Genomic DNA, 22,022 nt, shown 5'->3' with positions numbered 1-22,022 from the left:
TACTAAATATATCTGTGATATCTTGTATGTTTAAATGGCACGTGTGTTGCAGAAAGGAAATGAGTTTACTTATGAAGGAGTTAGAGTTACAATGCTAGAGTTGTATATAAGCCATGCGGTGTTAATCAAAATCTGTTCTGTGAAGCAATAAGCAGTTCTTTTATGATTGGACTATTTGGTATGAAAATTGCTATAGGCAGATTAAAAGCTTTTTCTCTGCCCTCTCTTTGGGATTTAAAAGAACATGTAATCCCTTTAAGAAGATGAAGAGGATGGCGCTGTTCAGAGGGATGTCTTTTAAAAAAAATCAAAAAGTGAAAATTTGAACAATAATGACAGCTATTGGTAGGATTTTCTTAATACGCCTTTCTAAAAAACATTGCTTCACAAAATCCAAGCCACTTTCAATTTCTGAATGTCTTCCATCTGGTCCAGTTGTTGTAATTTAATATAGTCTGAGAGAAGATGTGCTTTTGCAAGTGAAATCCTGTTTTCAGTATTTCTTGTTACTTCTTTTAAAGAGAAATCTGCTTCATTAGCTGGCAGAAGAGGAAAAGATATAAAGCAATCAGCTTTAGGATCACTGATTTTCAGACTGGCCTTTTAAAGAGTGCATGGCCTAACTTCAGAGGACCTAGGAGTTCAATAATAGACATTTGGAAAGTCCATTTTTTTTAATATGAATTTCTGTATGTAGTGAATACATACATTTTACTTTGTTCCCCTTACATAAAACTTATACTACAACCTGACAACGTTAAAATAGTAATAAGTCTTATCAAGGATGCAAGTATATATGAGCATACATTATTTAAGAACGAAGTCACAAAAATAAAATCATTTTTGTGTTCTATGAAATGTAGTTGTGCATTCCGTAGCTAATTTAAGAATTTGCTGCATCAGCTCAACCGAGGAGCATTTACAGCCCTTCTAGGGTTAGCTTTCACAAATACAGTGGGCAGATGCTTTACAAAGAAATATTTCATCCCTTAGGCAGTCCTTACAGAGCAGGAACCATCATTCCTCAGCTATATGACTTACAGTTCTTGTTTAGACAGCAATGCTTTTTCTTCCTAGATGTGTTGCCTTACCACAAACTTGTAAGGATTTCATATATTATACCTTAATGGGACTTTTCAGTGCAGATGTGGTATAAGGTGGGACTCCTTCCTGTTTCATTAATTGACTTGAACTTCACCAGATTTCATTCCAACAAAGTTTTAATCTCACTAATTAGCAAGGCCGAACTAGTTATTTTTAAGCTAGTCTTTTTTCAGGATTGATGCATATTAGTCCTATCAGTCGTTACTGTGGTTTGCTTGGTTACTTACTTAAGTTAATATACAATTAATCTCTTGTTGTATGGGTAGGCTTCTAAATTGATTGGGTCTTTGGCTTAGCCACATTGTTTTGATACAGGGTTTTGTAACCTCTTTATTTGCTAGTTTTGAAAGCATTTATTACTTAACTTTTTTTATAACAGCTTGAGGTTTGATTTTTTTTTTTTCTTTTCACTTAAAAGTACACTCGGGCCAAATACATTTTCACATCATAGAAAACAGTTTCCAGAGTAGGTATCAAAACTGTATTAATCTCTCATCTTTGGGAGACTATCATAATCTTCTAAACAGGACTGAGCTGGTACAGTTTTTGTTGAACTGAGGTTGTATATTGAAGAAAGGGTCTAAACTAGGCTTGCAAATTCACGTTTAAGCCCTGGGATCTTTTTGATTAAACAGCCAGTTCCCACTGACATTAATTTCTGTCTGACTGCATGTGTATAGCTCCTTTGAAAATGATGCGTGTTTAAGATGCTTAGAGATTAATTTATGTATGTCCAAATTTGAACATTGTGGTTTTAATAAAACTTTTGAAGCAAAGGTGTTGTGTTGCTGAAAAAAATTCTAACAGTCTTCTCTTTATGGTCTTGTATTTTTAATAAACGGTAGCTATCGCAAAGGTTTCTATATTTTTGAAACACTTGCCTGAGTGTATTTTTCATGTGTAAAACTTCGCTCCTGTGAGTGTACTATTTCTATAATTAAAAGAATATGTTTGTACCACTGTGTTGTAGCTCAAATACCAAAGAATGCTTGAGCGATTAGAGAAGGAGAACAAAGAATTAAGAAAACTGGTACTGCAAAGAGACGACAAGGGAATTCATCAGAGGAAGTTAAAGGTACTTAGGCGTTACAATCAGCATAGAAATATAATTATGCCATATTTTCCATGAAGCTATTGTAAATTGTATTTGTTTAATTCATATATGAACTTTTAACATTTGCTATAAGATATCTATGCTAATTTTTTGACATGTTAAGGCTTTTATACATCCTTTTTTCTTTTTTTTTTTTTTTTTTTGAAACTATATAACTTTTGGAAATGGCTTCAGTTGAAGAGCACAAAGGGGTTACCAGGTCTAACTAAATAACTTGCCTAAGTCAGTGAGAAATGTGGATTGGGATTTTTGATGTAGCTTCACCCTATTTGCTAAGAAATATGCTTCCAGCTGCTCTTGCGCACATAGTCTGATATCTTTGTGCTTTGTCATGGGTCTTACTGAGGTTGGTAGGAATATAGTTACGGGGTCAGGAAACAACTTTTCGTAGCCCTGTATATAAATCCAGGGAGACTGAACTAAGCATGCTTTTGCTTTTGTCTGCCAATATCCCGAGCGTTCTAAAAAAGGATGTTTTCTGCCTCTCTGTGTCACTTGCTGACCAATATGGATCTTCCTCCTTCCTCTGGGAACTGGAAGATGAGGAGTTCTTATTTGTACAGAATGAGGTTGATAGCTCTATGCCCTTGTTAGTGCTTACTGTTCACCAAGCTGAAAATGTAAGTCTAGATGTTTAACAGAAGAAATTCAGTTCAGCTCGGAAACTGTGAAGTCTGAGCGCTGTTATTCTCTTACTCTGTACATAAGAGCTCTCATTTTGCTCCTTCAGCAAGATGCATCTGCAGCTGTCACAGAAGGCAAGGGATGATACTGTACTTCATAAAACAGAGATCTGTGCTGCAGTATAGACATTTTAGGTTTCAAACCATCAGGAAAGAATGAACACATTTTTACAGATGAGTTTACAGAATATACAGATGAAGTAGTCTGAAACCCAGTCTTTGTTCTGTTAATTGCCTGATTTCTCTTTTTTTTTTTTTTTGGTAGAAATCCTTGATTGATATGTATTCTGAAGTACTTGACATCCTCTCTGATTATGATGCCAGTTATAACACTCAAGATCACCTACCTCGAGTAAGTAGATAAAAGATTCAAGGTTTTTTACTGAAACACCAGTCTTTATAATTGAATAGAACACTAGCTAGTGCTAGGCTATTGTCTTGTAACTCCAGGGGTTTTGTTTAAGACATGTTCTCCATTTTATATGCAAGAAGAGAATTTTGAGAATAACCAATGTAACGATGTTTAGTCTGTCTTGGCGCATAGCTAAAACCTTATCTAGATCCAGATATTTGCTGTGCTCAGCCTTTCATTTTCAATGGTTTCAGTGAGGGCATCCCAGCCTTCTCAGGGCTGTAAAATGAGTGTTGTTTCCCAGCGTGTACCAGCGGGGCTGAGAAGGTAAGGTGCCCTGGCTGCCTCCCCGCAGGAGTGCTACTGTGGAGAGGGAGCCTGCGAAGAGCTTCGGCTGTCCTGACTGCTGGTGGAGGGGAGAGCCGGGAATGCTTCCTGCTCTCACAACCCCCTGTAGCACTGGTGGCTTCTGTAGGAAGCCACCAATATGGGGAAATGACAGCAACTATGTCAGAACTCAGCCTTCTCCAGGCAGAAGCAGCATCTACCAGATGAGTAGTCTTTGGTATTTTGCCTGCTGAAAGGATTTTATACAAGGAGAGAAGAGCTGCCTGCCAGGAGAATGCCAAGCCCTTCCTCTCTTGGTTAGGTGGCCTGGCAGATGAGGCCTGTAGGGTGCTTTGTGCACTATGCCGTCTTAAGCACAAGTCAATTTTTTGCGTGACTAAAAGTTATCATTTATTCAAGGATTCCATGTTTAAACCAATGCATTTCTCGTCAAACATAATACAGCCCATGTTGATACAGATCAACATCTTTTTAGTCAGCTCTTGTCTAAGCTTCCGAAATGTCTGGCTGAAAGCCAATGGCTGTTTAAACTTCCGTTTAAGGTGGTGGTGGTTGGAGATCAAAGTGCAGGAAAAACCAGTGTGTTAGAAATGATTGCCCAAGCCCGCATATTCCCTCGAGGGTCTGGGGAGATGATGACACGTTCCCCTGTTAAGGTAAGAAACATCATAATCTCTGAATCAGCATTTGCTATATTGTTCTCCCTCTGGTTATGCCATTAATAGAAGTATATTTGAACAGTAATTTATAAAATGGCCTCTAAGCAAGTGAGTTGTTGCAGTCAATGACAAAATTTCTGCATATATGCTGTCAGAATAGTAGTAGTTCCTATTATAAGTAGTAATGCACTAAATAAGCATTGCATATAGTTGTATGTTTGCAGTGCAAAGTAAGTATGTGCTATGTAATTCTCATGATTCTTTGTGTTAGATTTAACATACTTTTTCATATAAGGCTTTTACCGTTTAGGTAACCCTTAGTGAAGGTCCCCACCATGTGGCTTTATTCAAAGACAGCTCTCGGGAGTTTGATCTGACCAAGGAAGAGGATGTAAGTATAAAGAAGTGATTGGAAGTTAAGGTGACTTTTATTAATTCTCTGAAAAATTTTCTTTCTTTGTGAGTTGTTAGCCCCAGTTTAATTGGAGTGAAATATATTTAGTGGGGCAAGGCGTTATATTAGCTATTAAATTATCGCTTTAGTTTTGGCTGGCACTAAAGTGGATAAAATGTAGGAGAAGCTCTTGTGCCAAGACATTTTTTTGGAGTATGCAGAGGTCCACAGGTAATCTGTCATTTAGTGCCCCATGTACCAGCTAGAATAATTCAACATGCATTTGAGGTAGGTAGTATTTATAAACACAGATCTTAATCCCTGAGTAAACTTTTTTACTTATATTGGTGACTTTTCTTCTACCACGATTATATTTGATATTTTGCTTTCCTCAAAACAGCTTGCAGCTTTGAGAAACGAAATAGAAATCAGAATGAGAAATAGTGTGAAGGAAGGGTGCACTGTTAGCACTGAGGTAAGATTTGTCAAATGTTTAGTGGCAAATGTCTGTACACATATCTTTTGAAGTATTCTTCAAATAGGAGACTGTGGTGAATCCAGTTTGTGTGTGCTTAATGTTTTGCACAGTACAAAGTGTATTTGGACTGTTAAAATCAGTTTTATACCACAAATACATGCATATAAAATTGGACTTCCTATTTAAAATTACAGGCTGTTGGTGGTTTAATGTGTGCGTGTGTAAATATGTGTTTATATAATTTTATATGTGTGTTTATAAATGTAATTACATACAAAGTAGGTGTGCGTATAAACCTTTTAATTTCAATTTTACTTTACAGACCATCTCCTTAAGTGTGAAAGGTCCTGGATTGCAGAGAATGGTATTGGTTGATTTACCTGGAGTCATTAGTGTACGTATGCAATAAGAAAAAAAATTTAAAAAATAATCTTTAAGACCTGTAAGTGAGGTAGTGTTATTGGTGAGATCATTAGCTGTTGTTTTTATTTTTTACATCTTTCTGTTTTCTTTTTTCCTTTAAATATATATCTTCATATACATATTAAAGACTGTGACATCAGGGATGGCTCCAGATACGAAGGAAACTATCTTTAGCATCAGCAAGGCCTACATGCAGAATCCTAATGCCATCATCCTTTGTATTCAAGGTAATAAGAGTTTAGATGGTTATCCAACGGGCAGGATTTTTTTATTCTTTATTTGTGATTCTTATGTTACTGTGGGAACTACCCTGATTGTGGGTTGTGGTTTGGTTTTTTTCATTTATGGTAATTTGCATAGTGTACAAAACTGCATGCTGTGGAATATCTATTTAACAATTAATGCGCTTTTGCTATCTGTGGCAAAAAGCAACTTTTTGATAAGTGTTTTTATCATTAAAAAAATGTTGTTGATAATAAAACTCAAGATTTGTTCAGAAGTGTTTTTGGAGGCAGGAGACAATAATAGAGTTTAATATTTTGAGCAAGCTGGTATTTGTTCAAAACTTACACAACAACAACAAACTATTTTTTATGATACTGGGAACAAAGCGAATTTTCACTCTGTACCCAAAAATTGAGTATAAGTGTAACTTTACTCGTTTTAAGTGTACCATGAAACTTACTTGATGCCTACTATATCTTCAGTGCTGCATGTTAGATTATATAGTCCATAAAATATAACTTTGGTTTTGTTTATTTTAGATGGATCAGTGGACGCAGAACGCAGTATTGTCACAGACTTAGTCAGCCAAATGGATCCCCAAGGAAAAAGAACAATTTTTGTGTTGACTAAAGTTGATCTTGCTGAGAAAAATGTGGCTAGCCCAAACAGGGTGAGTTGAAACTATTTTTCTCATATTGTGATCCTAAATTCACACATGGAAAAATATTTGAGATATTGACAGAAATATTGGACCTCACCTATCTGTTCTAGATGGTTTTGAGCACTTATTTCTGTATTCAGTGTGATTTTTATTTTTTTTTTTGAGTGGTGGTTGTTTTAATCTCAGGATTTGCTTTTAGTGGTGAGCTATGTGACTTCAGTCACAGCTTGGCTACAGCTTGCTCTAATACTGGTTCCTTTCATGCAGGTGCCTGAGCAAGTTCTACTTCCTGAGAAGGCTTTAGGATATTCTGGGATAGGCTTTTTCACTTTATTTTGTATTTTGTTATGTTATGCCTTTTTTTTTTAATGCCTTTTTTTTTTTCCTTTTAAATATCAGTAGAACTCAGTCCCATGACAGACTGCTTCTTATAGTAGTCTACGCATAGATGAAGCTAGATCTGGCTTTAAAACTGTGCTGAAGGAAAGAATGTCTCTGTGCAAAGTTAACCACATCTTTTTAATCCTTTATTCTTGTAGATCCAGCAAATAATTGAAGGCAAACTCTTTCCAATGAAAGCTTTGGGTTATTTTGCAGTTGTTACTGGAAAAGGTAAAGAGAGCTCTGGCTCTGCTTATCTTCTCCTTGATAGCAGAGAAAACTGTCTAAATGGAACTGTTGCAGCACTCTTTTCTTTCTCCAGGAAACAGCAGTGAAAGCATTGAATCTATTAAAGAATATGAAGAGGAATTTTTTCAAAATTCAAAGCTGTTAAAGTATGTTGCTATTTATTCCTTTTACTAAAATGAGCCTGTGTTGGTAAATGCTAGCAACAGTTTTTCGTGTTGAACTTAAAAAGGGTCACAGTGTGGAAACACTATTTAAGGTTTAATCTGTTTAAATAAAGTGTCTTGATGAGGTGATTAAGTTAGCCTGGTTACCTAATGCTTGCTGTAACTCAGTGGAGAGACAGGCATCTTCAGGCAGCGATTGATTCTGCTGCAGTTCTGAGCCTCTCTTCAGAGGTTTCTGTGTCGCTCCATCAGCTTTAGAAAGAACTAAATTCCCAGCCTATGTCTAACCACTTGATACAGCTGGGATGAGTGGTTCAAGCCCAAGGAAGAGTTGTAGTGCCTCTAAATATCAGTCATCTTGGTGTGACAAAAATGTTGTATTCAAAAAGTTAGCGTGTGTGTTCTGCTGGAAGTTCACTGAGCAGAGTTTTGCTCACAGGCTTGTATGTCTCAGGACAGTAAGCTACATGGTCTTTGGTGCTGCAGTACCTGCACTGCAACCTCTAGAATACAAATTTATTTGTGGTGGGTTTTTTTGGGCTTGGGGTTGTGTTTTCCCCCTTGCTTTGGTGATTATCTGTATTGAAATTTTGGAGGAAGAGACCAGAATTTGGGTTAGGTGCGCATTGATATGTTACTCTCTGCTATAAAAAGCAAAGCTTTATTATTGTGAGGAGAAAATGGGGGCCAGAAAGCATGGGTATGCATAGAAGGATTTCCTCTAGCTGTCTTTCTGTACAGGACATGTATGCTGAAGGCACACCAGGTAACAACAAAGAACTTAAGTCTTGCTGTGTCAGATTGCTTTTGGAAGATGGTGAGAGAGTCTGTAGAGCAGCAAGCAGATGCTTTTAAAGGTAAACATCTTTTCAAAAACCAGGTGAAATGGCAACTTGCTGTTAAACCGTTAGTTCTTCCACAAACCTACAATACTGTTTTGCCAGCATGCTTGGGTAATTGTGGTTTATATGATCATCATTTCTCATCTATTGGTAATTGCCCCAGTTAATTTGTACAAAAGCACATAAAAAAATAACTCACGGTATGAAGGACCCACTTGCTCTAAAAACCAAAGGAGTAAATATGTACAGAGGAAAAAATTCAGGCTTTTTTATGTGCAAAACACAATTCTTCCAATGGATTCAGATGTTGTTTAAAATAGCTTCCTATATAAAGGTACCATCTGATCAGCCAGGGCAGGACTGACTTCTACAGAGCTGGATGTTGAATGGCTCTCTTTCCACTACATTTTTCAATGCATGAATTTGCAGATATAATATCTAAGCATAGACAGCAAAAAAACTTTGCTCATTTGCAGAGGCCTTAAAGTTCTTGAACAGTTTGTCATAAGCAAGATTTGTGGCAATTTGAGGAGCTGCTAAACTTTTAAGATAGTCATGAAATGCATATAGACAATTAAAAAAATTGAAGCCTTGTTTCTGATTTTTGCAGCCACACGTTTCAATCTTGAGACTGAATGGAAGAACAATTACCCCCGTCTGCGAGAGCTTGACAGGGTAAATTACACTACTGCTTTAATTTGTGTGGTACAAAGTGTTGAAGATTATGGATTAAAATTTATGACATTTAATCTAATTTATAAAGTTTTCTGAAAGTTAACATAAAGTACTGACACTTTAAAATATGATGAGAGTGTAAATTATTCTAGGGGAAGGAAATACTGAGCTCTCTATTTTGTGAAATAGTGTACTTCAGAACTGTGATACTTCAATGCTTAGTAAATCCTTCACTCTTCTAGTATACAGTTAACTGACCTAACTTGCTCACAGGAATAGGTCAGTGTTTCTTTGCAATCATGACAGAACTGGCAAAGAGAAGTTACATTCCCCGGTCTTTCAGACAGACAAAGTAACAAATCAATTATGATCCCATTCTCTAATTCTTTTATAGAGATCCTTTATATTCATATGCCATGCCTGGCCAGAGGCATGCAAGAGATGGGTGGGAAGATGTATGGTAAACCAGGGTAGCTTATGACAAGCACGTACATTGCCCAGAACATGACCAGAAGGTATCATTTTAGGCTTAAAGGCCGTAAGAAAAGAGATTTTGGTTTTTTACTCTTTGTATGGAAACATGATCAAACTATACTTAAAATCTTATTTCATATTTTTCCTTTTGCATAGAATGAACTATTTGAAAAAGCAAAGAATGAGATTCTTGATGAAGTCATAAGTTTGACTCAGGTCACACCAAAGCACTGGTATGGTATTTTTCTTTTTTCCTTCTTTTTTTTTCTTTAATTAACTAGCGGAAGTTTACCTTTAAAATATAAAGAGTTTTAGTAAACAAAATTCTCAAACATGAGTAAGAAACTGTTTTTCTTAGGACTATGTATTGTTATGTCCTTTGTCCCTATGGAAGTAGTCTGTTTATCTTATGAATCAGCAAATACTTGTATAATCAATCAATTTGTGTTTTGTTCCATTTTTAATACGGTATAATAAACAATAGATATTCCTCAAAAATGAAAAGGAACAGTCATAATAAAGACGTTTTTAGATGTTCATTTGAAGTATGAATCAGTAATTCCTCTTAACTTGATGTCTGGGGATCATCATTGTGCATATATATGACTTTGGAAAAAAGAAGCGTTTTCTATCTCTAAAGCGTAGATTTGGAAGTTTAAAGATTATGTAATTCCTGTCTGGAAAAAGATCTTATGTAATTCCTGTCTGGAAAAAGATCTAATTGAAAACTTCATCCTACATGTAGTTCTCCTTGGTAGCTTCAACCAAGTAGCACCATACTACACCACCCTAATTCTTTGTAAGGCAGACGTAGGTGTGAGACAGAGCTTAGCCTAAGTATTTTAACAGTGTAGCGTCACTGCATAGTAAAGCCAGTGTAGATGCTGGCTAAGAGGAGAGTAGCCAATGGAAAGGATTATTCTGACAGCCTGCGACACAACTGAGAACCACAAAAAAAGATTTCTTCAATGTCTTTGCGTTCAGTGACCTGAATTGAACTGTTACCTGGTCGTAGATTAAAAAACAAGATAAGATGTCTGACTCTTAATGACATTGGAATAGTTCTGAGCATGTGGATATGTTCAGAGAAAGTGTTGTGGGCAGTGTATTAGTCTGAAGTTATGTTTTAGTCCAACTGTAACGCAGGTTTGTCATTTTGGTGTTTGCTGCTGTTCGCAGTGTAATAGATGCTGAAGTACCCTGGCCCATGCCTAGTCTGCTTCATTTTATGTCGTGGATTGGGTGGGTGCATAACATGAATGTTTCTGTGCATTTCTTTTGAAAGTTAAAATGTAGTGATGATTCTAGTTTTGTAGCACTTAATGAGCTATAAAGTAGAACTGGAAAGCTAAGCCATGAAAAAATGGTTCCGTTAGTCACATGCAGCCTAAAAACAGCAGTGCATTTAATGAATGCAGATGTTTCTGTCCTGTTTAAATTTCCATTTCTTCCAATTAAGTTTGATTGGATTAAGCAAACCAAAAGTGTGTTTTTATTGACACGTCAGTAAAGAAGGAATGAGATTGCATTTGCTCTTAATCAGAGGACTACCCTTTTCCTACAGTGCATTTGTAAGCGGTAAAATCTGTAACAGACAGTTTCCAGCACACCCTGTAAGTGAAATTTGTTTGCTACATCCCCAGTTCTTTTAATGGTGATCAAGAATGCTCAATAATTGGTCTTTGAACGCTATCCAAATCATCCTGTTTTGAACGTGTTTTTTTTTTTTAAGGAAAACATTTTTGACTGGTGGCAATATTAATTTTTATTTATAGTGAATTCTTTCAACATTTTTTAAATGCTTGAGTTCCTTTTAATTTTGTATAAATGCTTCTACTACCCTAAATATGCCAAAGATCTGTTCCAACAGTAGAAAAACCAGTGGCTTTGACCCCCATTTTTACTGATACGCTAGAAGCACAGGTTCAAAATGTTTCAATCTCAAAGACGCTTTAAACACAAAAGAGAAATTTTCAATTATGCCATTGTTGAAATGGGAGGAGGAGTGGTATTAATGGGAAGTTCTTCAGTCTTTGTCCACAGATGGCCTAGTTAGAGTAGGGGCATTATCAGGGTTGAGGTTTATGTCCTGAACTTGAGCCCTCTTGGAAGAAAAAGGCTTGAGTGAATGTGGTAGTCTTGTACCACCAAAAAAAATGCAGTTTTTACTCTTTGACTCTTAGCTCGCACCATTCTACCACATGTGGCATTCATATGACCTGATGGTAAGCTGATTTAGCATGCTGAGCGAGCATAAAATTAACCTGCAAGAAACCCACAACCTGTACTGGAGACTGTGGCAGGAGCCGAAGGAGCCCGACTGCCTCTGTGGGTACCAGCTGCATGTTACGCTGGCTCAGCTGGGTTGTTTCACTGCAGCTGCAAAGTTTCCTGAGTAAGTTTATTATAATTTAAGAAGGTTAAAGTTAGGTTGTTTCCATTGTTACTTCTTGAAATGCATCATAAATAGGAAAGCGGTGCTTAGTTTTATAGTGATGTGAGGCGTGTTTATATATGAATGTCAATATACATTTTGGTACGAGGTTGGACTTCTCAACTTGCTTCATTGTTTATCAAATCTGGGAACAATCAATGAAAATCACAGATGGAAAACTACAGCATGTTCCAACAAACAAATCAATACTACAGAAACAAAACCCATGTGCTTTTTTGGGAGTGTGGACTCTTTAGTCAAATCACTTCAATGCTTTACAGTCTTCCCCCCTTGTCATTCTTCCACCTGCCATGCATATGCGCACACAGCTCTGCCTGGCTATATTAGTATAACTAAATGCTGCAAGGAGCTGTTGTGCAATGCAGTGGCAGCCATAAGAGTGAGAGGCTAACTTCTGAAGTTATCTTTGCTGCTGAAAACTTTATGTATGTGTCCTTGGTTCCACGCGGATTTTGGTTGAAGCTGTGTCCTTATGTTAAGAAATATTTCCTGTGTTCTGTAGTCTTGTTTTCTCAGTGTCTCTAACAAATCGAACACATACTTGTTAGACACTTTTGTATTGGAAGACATCATGTGTGTTACAACTTTCTGTTTTAGGGAGGAGATTCTTCAGAAGACTTTATGGGAGAGAGTGTCTACTCATGTGATTGAGAATATCTACCTTCCGGCAGCGCAGACTATGAACTCAGGGACATTTAACACCACTGTGGACATCAAACTGAAGCAGTGGACTGACAAGCAACTGCCTAATAAAGCCGTAGAGGTGAGAACTTAGTTATTTTCAAAAAATTCTAAAAAAAAAAAGAAAAAATCCCTGCAAAGCCTGTTGAAATGAAAGCATAGCTCCAGAGAAGTAAGGTGCTGGTTTGGTAGGCTGACTGCAGTTCTTCTAACCAGCTTACATGTCAGAATAGGCTAGCAAGATTTTGATGTTGAGAAGCGTATACAGCAGAGACATTTTATTTTGCTCTCTGGTGAATTTTCCCTATTAAAGACAAAAAAAATCCTTCCTTCTAAAAAGTTAAACCAAACTCTTCAAGCTAGGTATATTCATATTTAATAGATTTATGCAAGTTTAACAGAATTTCACTTGCTACAAGATAGTGAAGCAAAGTTTAATGTTGACTTTATTACTAATGGATAAGGCAGCAAAGGAAAGGACAATTACTTACTCTTATGTTTTATTCGTTGTTTTCAGAAAGTATGCAGATTTTCATACTTGTAAGAATTGCCATAAATGTTCCTTTGCCAGCTGGTGCATGGTATAATGCTCCGTTTCAGTAGGCATTGTTTGCTAACTTTCTAGGTGGCATGGGAGACTTTGCAAGAAGAATTTTCCCGTTTCATGACAGAACAAAAAGGAAAAGAGCATGATGATATCTTTGATAAACTGAAACAAGCTGTCAAAGAAGAAAGTATTAAACGACATAAATGGAATGAGAGAGCGGAGGATAGCCTGGTACAATGTAGTGGGTTTTTTTGCGTTGTTGACTAAGTGCTGTTGAAATCTTTTTACTAAAGTTGCATATTCAGTATTTTTGCATTCTTTTAACATAATCATAAAACGATAGGGAGATGTCTCCATTTCTCCTTTTCTATATAATGTTTTAAGTCAGTGTTTCATAATTGATTTTATTATTACCTTTTGTTAATTATTGCCCTAAATAACATCTAATAAATTGATTTGGTGGTTCAGGAAAAAGTTCTCCGTAATTGGCAGGCTGCCCAAAGACAGCCTTGTGAGAATTCTTTAGCATCAGCTCGCTTGTTCTGTTAAGTATAGCCACATGAAATAACAGCATTTCGTTACTATCTTTATAGATTCTGTAATCCAGAGGGATTTCATATTGTTTACTGTATTTTTTTTACACTATTTATGCTAGGCTATAGAGTCAAATTGAAGGCATAGAAAGTATTTTTTGATAGTGCTTTGAAAAGGTGCCTCTTGAATAAATCCTGTGTGCCCAACACATGCTTGTTTTGTAGACATCAAAAAATGAATGTCAGAAATCTGTTTTTTACTAAATCCTGAATTTATTGTATGCTAAAACTATGTTCTGTATTGCAGCGAGTGATCCAACACAATGCCTTAGAAGATCGGTCAATATCTGATAAACAGCAGTGGGATGCAGCCATTCATTTTATGGAAGAGACGCTCCAAAGTCGTCTCAAAGACAGTGAGTTGTGTGATGGATTCCGCTCTTGCGTGCTTTTTAATCTGGGCGAATTTTCGTATGTAGTTCACTTTGCTGCAATGCAAGCTTTTTGTATCAGCACAACTGAGATAGTGGTGACATTTTAAAATGGTATCAATACTGATAGAAATGTTTAGCAAAATACAGCCTCAAAAGCTAGTGCTCTTGCTCTTACAGTGAGGCAACTGAAAGATAACTAATAGAAGTCTGTAGAGTCAAAAAATGGTACAAACACACATGTAGAAGAATAGGATAAATTCAGGGAAAGCAGTTGGTCCCTTTATGGTTATCAAGCATAAATAATTTTGATGCAAGTTGCAACAAGGTAAGATATTTTTTTTTTTTTAAATGCCTGACTTGGAACCTGGAGGGCTGTCCCAGTGGAGGGATGTTATGTATTTTTATATACTTCCTTGAAGTATCTACCAGTTGGCAATCACTTTTAAATTCTAGTGAGACATCAACTGTTGCTTTAAGTAAGAGACATCTGACTTGACTCAGTATGGCATATCGTATGTTCTTAGGCATAAAATGTCCATTCTTGATCTTGTACCTAATATTAGAACTATGAATTTGGCTGGGTTACATATATTTTGAGTGATACTTAATATCCCATTTCTGCTTTTAGCTGAATCTGTTATTGAAGATATGGTGGGTCCAGACTGGAAAAAAAGATGGTTATACTGGATAGGCCGCACCAAAGAACAGGTAAAAGGGGGGAAAAAAATAACGGATTTGTAGTTCACTACCTTTAGAAAACTTGGATTATTACTCAGTAAATCTTCAAAAATACCAACCCTCTTCACACTATTTAGATGATTGCAAAAAAAATTACTTTTAAGTACTTCACAGTTACTTACACTATTCATTGTTTTAACCATTACGCCACAGAGAATTCCATATACTTTTTTCATATTGCAGACACGTATTGGCTTGTAAACTGTTTTCCATTCTTCAGCTGAACTACATCTTCACTACTGTGCCATTGATCTGAATATTGAAGTTCTTCCAGTCAAAAGAAATTGATGAAAATTGGGTGGAAACTGGGCTATACGTTCCAAGAATGCCTTTTAAGCAGAAGTCACATGTAGTTTTCTATCATGCTCCATTTGGATTTAATTAGTATGTGATAGCATTATAGTCACAGTTGTATTTTCTGATTGACCGTTTTCATCATGACCTCACTTCTCATTTGCTCATAGCTTTTGGAAATTTCTTTTGAATTTAAATAGCACCTTTCATTCAATGCCCAGAGATGATGGGCTTTTTATGTTACTTTTTCTAGATATTTCTCAAAGTGAATCATACTTTAAAGGAGTAAGTAGAGTTTAAAAGAATATACAGTAGAAAATAATTGTTTCAGAGGAAGGAGTTTTACAGTCAACTGTATGCAGCCAGGTATGGGAGAAAGGCAGTGACTTCAACCTATATTACTTGAACTTAATGAACAGCAACTTAAAGGTATGAATCCGTGGAGAGTTCTTGCAAGTTGTTAGGCAAAAATTACAATTCTCATCAGCATCACAGATCATACATGAATGTGAACCCCACTAGCAGATGTTCATGGAGGGGAAAGGAGGCTAACATCTGTTGATTTTTTTTTTTTCTATCCTTCTTTTCCTCTTCTGCATTTCTGTGCATAATGAAAAGAGAAAAATATGAAAAATTCACAGTGAATTATCCATTTAAAGATACTATATTTGAGATGTCTTTGCACAAGTATCCTTTTGAGTCATTTAAATGTAAAAGCTGATAGCTTCAAAGGTATTTTCTGTTCTGGCTTATTAAGCAGGTAGACTGTTTATTGAGGGAGGTGCTGATGATCTGTGAGTGTATGATGATTAAGTCTAACTAATCATTCTTATCCTAGAATATTCGTAATGAAACAAAAAATGAACTTGAGAAATTAATCAAATGCAATGAAGAACATGCAGCTTATCTCGCAAATGATGAAGTGACAACTGTCAGAAAGAATCTTGAAGCAAGAGGAATAACAGTGGACCCATGTCTGGTAAGATGCAGAATTGTAACAAAACATATGGAAGCACCCTGTGAACATTTGAATGTTCTTTCTAGATAGCATACAAAAGATTCCTGTCTAAATACTGACTTTGTAATCCAGATGTTTCCAAACGAATTACTAAATGGCTGCTTGCACGCAATTCACACACTTCTGTTGGCTGTCAGACAAATGCAGTACAACGCTTTGGAATCCATCAGTCTAGGCTGAAATCAGAATCTGCTGAGCAGATTTCCTTGCCTGTATTATGACAAGGCTTCTTTAAAATTATTGTTCAGATGTTATATAGTGGAACTGGGGTTTTTGTGAGCAAGATACGATAGAAGCAAACTAACACACATACTATGTGCATTCCTAAGCTTTTGGTGTGGTTATATGTGCAGTTTGAAGTTCATAGGAACATTGAAGAGAGGGGAAAATTTGTAAAAATACTTGGAAAAAGGCAGGATTTTTTAGAGTGCCCGGAGGGAATCTATTGTACATTTAAAATGATCTGGAAAATGATTTATCTCATTGCAGTGTAAGGCTCTTAACCATAATTAGACCTTTTATCTAATAAATGTAAGATTTTAAATAAATGAGAATTCAAACATTAATAAGTCATAGATGTAGATTTCCTTTAGTAGTTATTAATTTTCTGCAGTAACTTTAGCTACCTTTTCAACATTAATACATGTACTTATTCAAGGGAGAAGAGTTATTTAAAAACCTGCTGCCCCTTTCCTACAAAGCATTCAACATAACTTTCTGTAAAGGTCAGAGTAGTGATCCACATCCTCTACATGAGGAGACTGAGTGCAAATTGAGTTTCCTTTCTAGCCAGGCAACTGATTTTCTTTATTTTATGGTTTTGTTGAAGAGACATATCTATATCTATCTATACATATATAAAAAAATATATTATATATATAATATATTATACATATTTTTATATAAATTATTATATTATTTATATATTGTATTATTATAATTAAATAAATTATAATTAAAATATATTATTATATATAGTATATTTATATATTATATAATATTTTATATTATATATACAATTATATTTTATATTTTTATATATAATATATAAACATTTTGAAGAACTGGAACATAAATAAGCCTAATCAAAAAAAGTTACAAGTGTTTGTTTACATAAGACCCATTAAATATTTCTCTATGCTTTAGTCTGGTTTAATTGATGAATTAATGGGTACCATTCAAAAACATACTCTCAGTGTTAATGTGAAGATTGCATAATGCCAAGAGCAGAACAACTTTTTGTAGTTTATATTTTAAATGTATTTTGGCTGCAGACAATATTTTTAAGCATTCAGTTATGTTACAAGCATGGAAGAGTAGATTTTTAGATTGACAATTGTCTGTAATGTTTGCCAAATGTAACTAACACACTAATCATATCCCAGTTGCAGGCAAATTGCTGAGAAATATCGAAACATGTATTACGTGACAACGATAGTGGAATTTGGAGTTACATTTTAAAATTAAATGTGATCATTAAACCATGCACGATAGTGTATGTATTTATTTAGTCAAATTTAAGTACTGTTTTCCTAGATTAAAGACACGTGGCACCAAATTTATAGAAGATATTTCCTGAAGACTGCCTTGAACCACTGCAATCTATGTCGAAGAGGCTTCTACTATTATCAGAGGCATTTTGTGGACTCAGAGGTAAATTGAACAGATACACATTAATGTTTTGCCTTAGTATTTCCCTCTCAGTTGAAAAAAAAAAAAGAAAATTCTACAAATACTTTAAACTAGCCTAACCTTTCTGTTATATCCTTTACCTTGAAATAGCTGGTGATCTGAGACGAATTTTACATGAGGCTTGTAACCGATAAAATGCCATCCTGGTGGCAACTATATAAAATGACCACTAGACGTCAGTCATGACCTAAACATCTGTTACTTATCAATGTGTGTTGAAAATACACTGTTAAAAGCAGTATTGTACAGCTGTTGATACCTCATTGGTATCCATTTCTCCCACTTTCCCATTGATACTTATTTACCTCACGGATACGAAAAATTCAGCAAACATTAAGTAAGGGTTTTTTTATGGGATAAATATGATAAACAAGTGTTTAGAGCTAATGCTTGGAACCACATGTGATCAACAGGAAAAAACAAAAACAACTATGGAGCTTACCGACAGATCTTTTAAATGGCAGTTTTCTTGCCATTATATTTTAAATCAAAAAAGAAATTACTGGAAAGGTGGAGCTTCTCACTTCCTGTGGAGTTTTGTTTTTCATGAGAAACAATGATCCCCATGGAGCCAGAAAACTTTACTACTGTAGAAATACCTTTGCCTGTAAGACATAAGAGAGAATGAGATCATAGAGTGAAGAGCTGCCTCTCCGTCACACTTAACCTCCTAGTCCTTTTATTGTCTTTTTAAGGTGTCCTAATGTGAAGTTAGTGCTCCCTCCTGCCATCCTTGCAGGTTTAGAAGCTGGCTCTTATGTTGTTAACAAATATAGCCCTTGGCCCACCACTGTTTTCAGAAGCATTTGTCAGACAGGGAGTTACAACGTGGAGTTCAGCTGTTGTCTTTCAGTGTGTTTGCTATGAACAAGTGTGATGTTTCAGTCAGCATTAGGTTGTACTCACCAGCCAGCATGCAGTGTGTGCAAATTGTTTTTCTGTGATATCCCTTGATTTGTCTCTTTCTGTTGAAAATAGTAGATCTGAAGGAGATGCGGTGTATTAAGCAAGGCTAACACGGTTCTTGCGAAGTATTGTTGGTGTTTCCTTGTTACTTACAGCAGTTATTCTGTGGGATTTTTGGGCAAGATCAGGATATGTATACATGAGTTTACAGTTGCCATTAAAGGTGTCAAGAGATTCTTCTAAGTGTAGGATGTTCACTGGACATCAGAGGTCTGACACTGTTAACTTCCCTCCTTTCAGCTCGAATGTAATGATATTGTCCTCTTCTGGCGGATACAGCGAATGCTGGCAATTACAGCAAATACACTGAGGCAGCAGCTTACTAACACTGAAGGTAAGGCTCATAGTGAATTGAGGTGTTTGAAACAAAAAATCATATAGAAATTTTCTAGTGTTCCTCTAGCTATGTGTTCCTCTCATGCTTAGCATGGCTGGCTGATTTTTGTGTCCAGGTTAGGTAATTAGAAGGTGCAGAATAAATAGAATTTGACATTCTATTTACATTAAAGGATTTAGTGTAAATAGAATGTCAAATAATCAAGACACTCTCCAGTTGAAAATATTTTCAGTTTACGTGGTGTCAATTGTCAGTATCTTTTTCCAAGCAGAAGGAATTTCAATAAACAGTGACTATATTCTTTTTCCTCAGGTAAATCTGGCTTGTAGATTTTAATTTAAAAATGTTTGATATAAAAAATAATTCTAGTGGATTTTTTTAAAGCCATGCATACTTAGACAAGCTTATATAACAGTAGCTTCCTTGTAAAACATTATTTATGTAGCAATCAGCTAGTGCCACGGTACAGCTACTAATAACACCTTCGATCTGTAAAACAGTTTTCAACCTGCTTTTTGAAGAAGGTGCAAGTAAAAGGTTTGACTTGTCACACAATGGAAGTTACATTCCATGGAGAAGAAATTGCCCCTAAATGTAGAAAGCTAGGTCCTGCCTCTTCAAACCACCTACCTAATTGACAACTGCTGGGCTGGAAATTAGGAAGTTCCATTAAGAGTTACTCCCTCTAAGTATGAAGGGCAAGGATGTGAGTGTCAAGGTGGACATACTACTGCTTTGAAGAGCTTTAGATTCCTCTTAGCCATATATATCCATCAACATCCCTCCGTGTGTCATCAGTCTTTCAATACCACACTTTGCTATCGTCATTAATTTCTTATTCCATCTTTCACCTTTAATTGACTTGGCCTTGATTCATCTGATGAGGCTGATATTCATAGCAAAAGTGTAACTGTTGAGAAGGAGGCAGCAAGAATGCTTACAGTAAAAGATCTGTTGGACACTCAGTCTCAGAGAAGAAACTGAATTTAATAGACAACAAAGCAGTCTACAAATATTTTTATCCTGTCCTAAAAGTCTCTTTTTATATATAATATAAATAATATTGGATGGTTTAATTCCGTTTAATTCCATAAAACCATTATTGGATGGTTTAATTCCAAGAGAATATATCTTCTGAGAAAGTTCTTTAAATGTCAAAGAGTTTCCTGTTTTAATGGCCCAGACAAGGTACTTATGTGCTCAGAAGTTTGCCTTCTCTCCAACCAGATTAGTTAGTCTGGTAACATTTACTGTGTCTCCCACAGACGTTCCCAAAATTACAGATGCAAAAGTGTTACCGCTCACTTTTTTTTTTAATTCGTTTGTTGGTTTGGTTTTTTTACAGTAAGGCGCTTGGAGAAGAATGTAAAAGAAGTGCTTGAAGATTTTGCTGAGGACAATGAAAAAAAGGTGAAGCTCCTAACTGGCAAGAGGGTCCAGCTGGCAGAGGATCTCAGTAAGTACCTACTCCATAGTCATTTGGAATGAGTTTGAAATGAAGCAAATTCTGACCACTGTCCTTGCAACATTTAATGTGATATAGTTGTTGATGTGCTAACAATTAATATCACAAATGAATTTTTCTTAAATATGGTCAGGTCTGACTGATTCAAAGGTGAACATGAGTAGGTGAACATAAATCTAAGGATTTATTTTTGATAGTGCCGATTTGGAGACATTGAAAGCATTATCTTATTATTGGAAGTATTGTTATTCAAATCCCAATCAGTTACCATATTTGTTGTCCTTTAGAAAGTGTTGCTATGATATGTTGGAATTGTGAGTAGGAGTTTTAGTGAATCTAGGGCAAATTGTCTGGGTTTTTTTTCCAACTGGTCTCTGAAACAACAGGTTTGAGTACATAATTTTTATGATAGGTTCATAATTCTCTCCAAGAATCCTGTGTTGCTTTTGAAACCCTATATCAACCTACATGTAGCTGTTCTTTTTGAGTGGGTGGAATGTGTTTTACAAAATAAGGCTTTCTCCTTTCTCTCTATATATGTTGAGGTAAAACTAGTGGTAGCCTGCATAGTGGGACACAGATATCTAATGAGCAAGTTTTCTCCTTTTACTATTAGTGAGCAGTGTTGCTTGCTTTCTTGCTTTGATGCTGGATGTTATTTTTTTTTTTTTCCTAAGCAAATACTGGTATAGAGTGAAACTTGGTGGGTTTGATTTATCCTTAAATATTCTGTGTTTCAAAACAAACTAAAAGAGCACTAGCAAATACATAGTGTTTAAGTTAATCTGTCTTTATTTTGCACTGAAGTTGACTTGGAATTTTCGCATTGTCAATTTTACTTCTCACCAGTGTCAGGAATAACCTCCCATTATTTCAAAGCAGTAACAGCTGGGATTGTTATTTTGTAAACTAACACTAGACTTGTAAGAGCAGCCTGTCTGTGTGTTTATAATCCTGGGTATCTCTGTATTAGTATACATGCTTCAAGTTTGTAGTATGCATTTCATAAATTACTAAATAGCGAAAACACCATCACTGCACTGTATTTCTTTAGATTCAGGAGGTCACAGATCCCACATGCATTATTCTAAGGAAATAATTGTTATTCAGTACAAAACTATGTACGATGACATGTTCTGTTTTATTGTACCTATGGGAAGACTTTAAAACTACCACTGCTTAGCTCTGTAGTCAAATCAGCAATGTCCTCTCTACTTTCTGCCTGCTTTTATTGCTAAGAGGTTATAATTTTTTATGGGCAAATGACAGGAAAAGGGGATTTCTTTGCCTTTCCTTCAGTGGATAGAGCCCTTTTCTGTGGTGCAGGTTTCTCTTTATACTCCTGAAACAGACTTTGATAGCACAGAGCATTGAACTCTCAGATGGTTATACAAGTGATTTCCTTCTTACAGCATTTAGTAATGAAAAGGAGGAAAAAAAAAAAAATCCTGACTCACACAACACACACTCATAAATTATTTGTATTTTAATTAGGAATGGAATGGAAGTGATCTCCTGAATCATGAAGTCCAGTCTCTCTGTGTTCCGGGCAGCTGTGTTTATATAACCCAGCTCATTCATGTATCTTGAGCTCCATCTTTAAATCCGTTAACTTGTTGGGGCTCACTATTCATAC

General features: G+C 35.8%; 1 protein-coding gene across 5 annotated transcripts in view; it reads left to right on the top strand.

The window, feature by feature from the left end:
• OPA1 (OPA1 mitochondrial dynamin like GTPase) overlaps positions 1-22,022 on the top strand; it is a 55,464-nt gene that overhangs the window by 15,719 nt on the left and 17,723 nt on the right. For all 5 annotated transcript variants that reach the window (XM_054204782.1, XM_054204780.1, XM_054204781.1 and 2 more), the window contains 21 exons: positions 2,075-2,179; positions 3,167-3,253; positions 4,144-4,257; positions 4,571-4,651; positions 5,055-5,129; positions 5,455-5,526; positions 5,683-5,782; positions 6,320-6,450; positions 6,981-7,053; positions 7,145-7,217; positions 7,977-8,092; positions 8,688-8,752; positions 9,383-9,459; positions 12,279-12,444; positions 12,988-13,140; positions 13,750-13,858; positions 14,505-14,584; positions 15,747-15,887; positions 17,463-17,579; positions 18,825-18,918; positions 20,267-20,377. In XM_054204782.1, coding sequence (XP_054060757.1) covers positions 2,075-2,179; positions 3,167-3,253; positions 4,144-4,257; positions 4,571-4,651; positions 5,055-5,129; positions 5,455-5,526; positions 5,683-5,782; positions 6,320-6,450; positions 6,981-7,053; positions 7,145-7,217; positions 7,977-8,092; positions 8,688-8,752; positions 9,383-9,459; positions 12,279-12,444; positions 12,988-13,140; positions 13,750-13,858; positions 14,505-14,584; positions 15,747-15,887; positions 17,463-17,579; positions 18,825-18,918; positions 20,267-20,377 — 2,140 coding nt within the window. The remainder of the gene's footprint in view (positions 1-2,074; positions 2,180-3,166; positions 3,254-4,143; positions 4,258-4,570; positions 4,652-5,054; positions 5,130-5,454; positions 5,527-5,682; positions 5,783-6,319; positions 6,451-6,980; positions 7,054-7,144; positions 7,218-7,976; positions 8,093-8,687; positions 8,753-9,382; positions 9,460-12,278; positions 12,445-12,987; positions 13,141-13,749; positions 13,859-14,504; positions 14,585-15,746; positions 15,888-17,462; positions 17,580-18,824; positions 18,919-20,266; positions 20,378-22,022) is intronic.

Source organism: Rissa tridactyla, chromosome 6, assembly GCF_028500815.1.
Source record: "Rissa tridactyla isolate bRisTri1 chromosome 6, bRisTri1.patW.cur.20221130, whole genome shotgun sequence".
Taxonomy (NCBI): Eukaryota; Metazoa; Chordata; class Aves; order Charadriiformes; family Laridae; genus Rissa; species Rissa tridactyla.
Note: the sequence above shows the minus strand (reverse complement) of the source record. Positions and strands in the feature narration are given on the sequence as shown.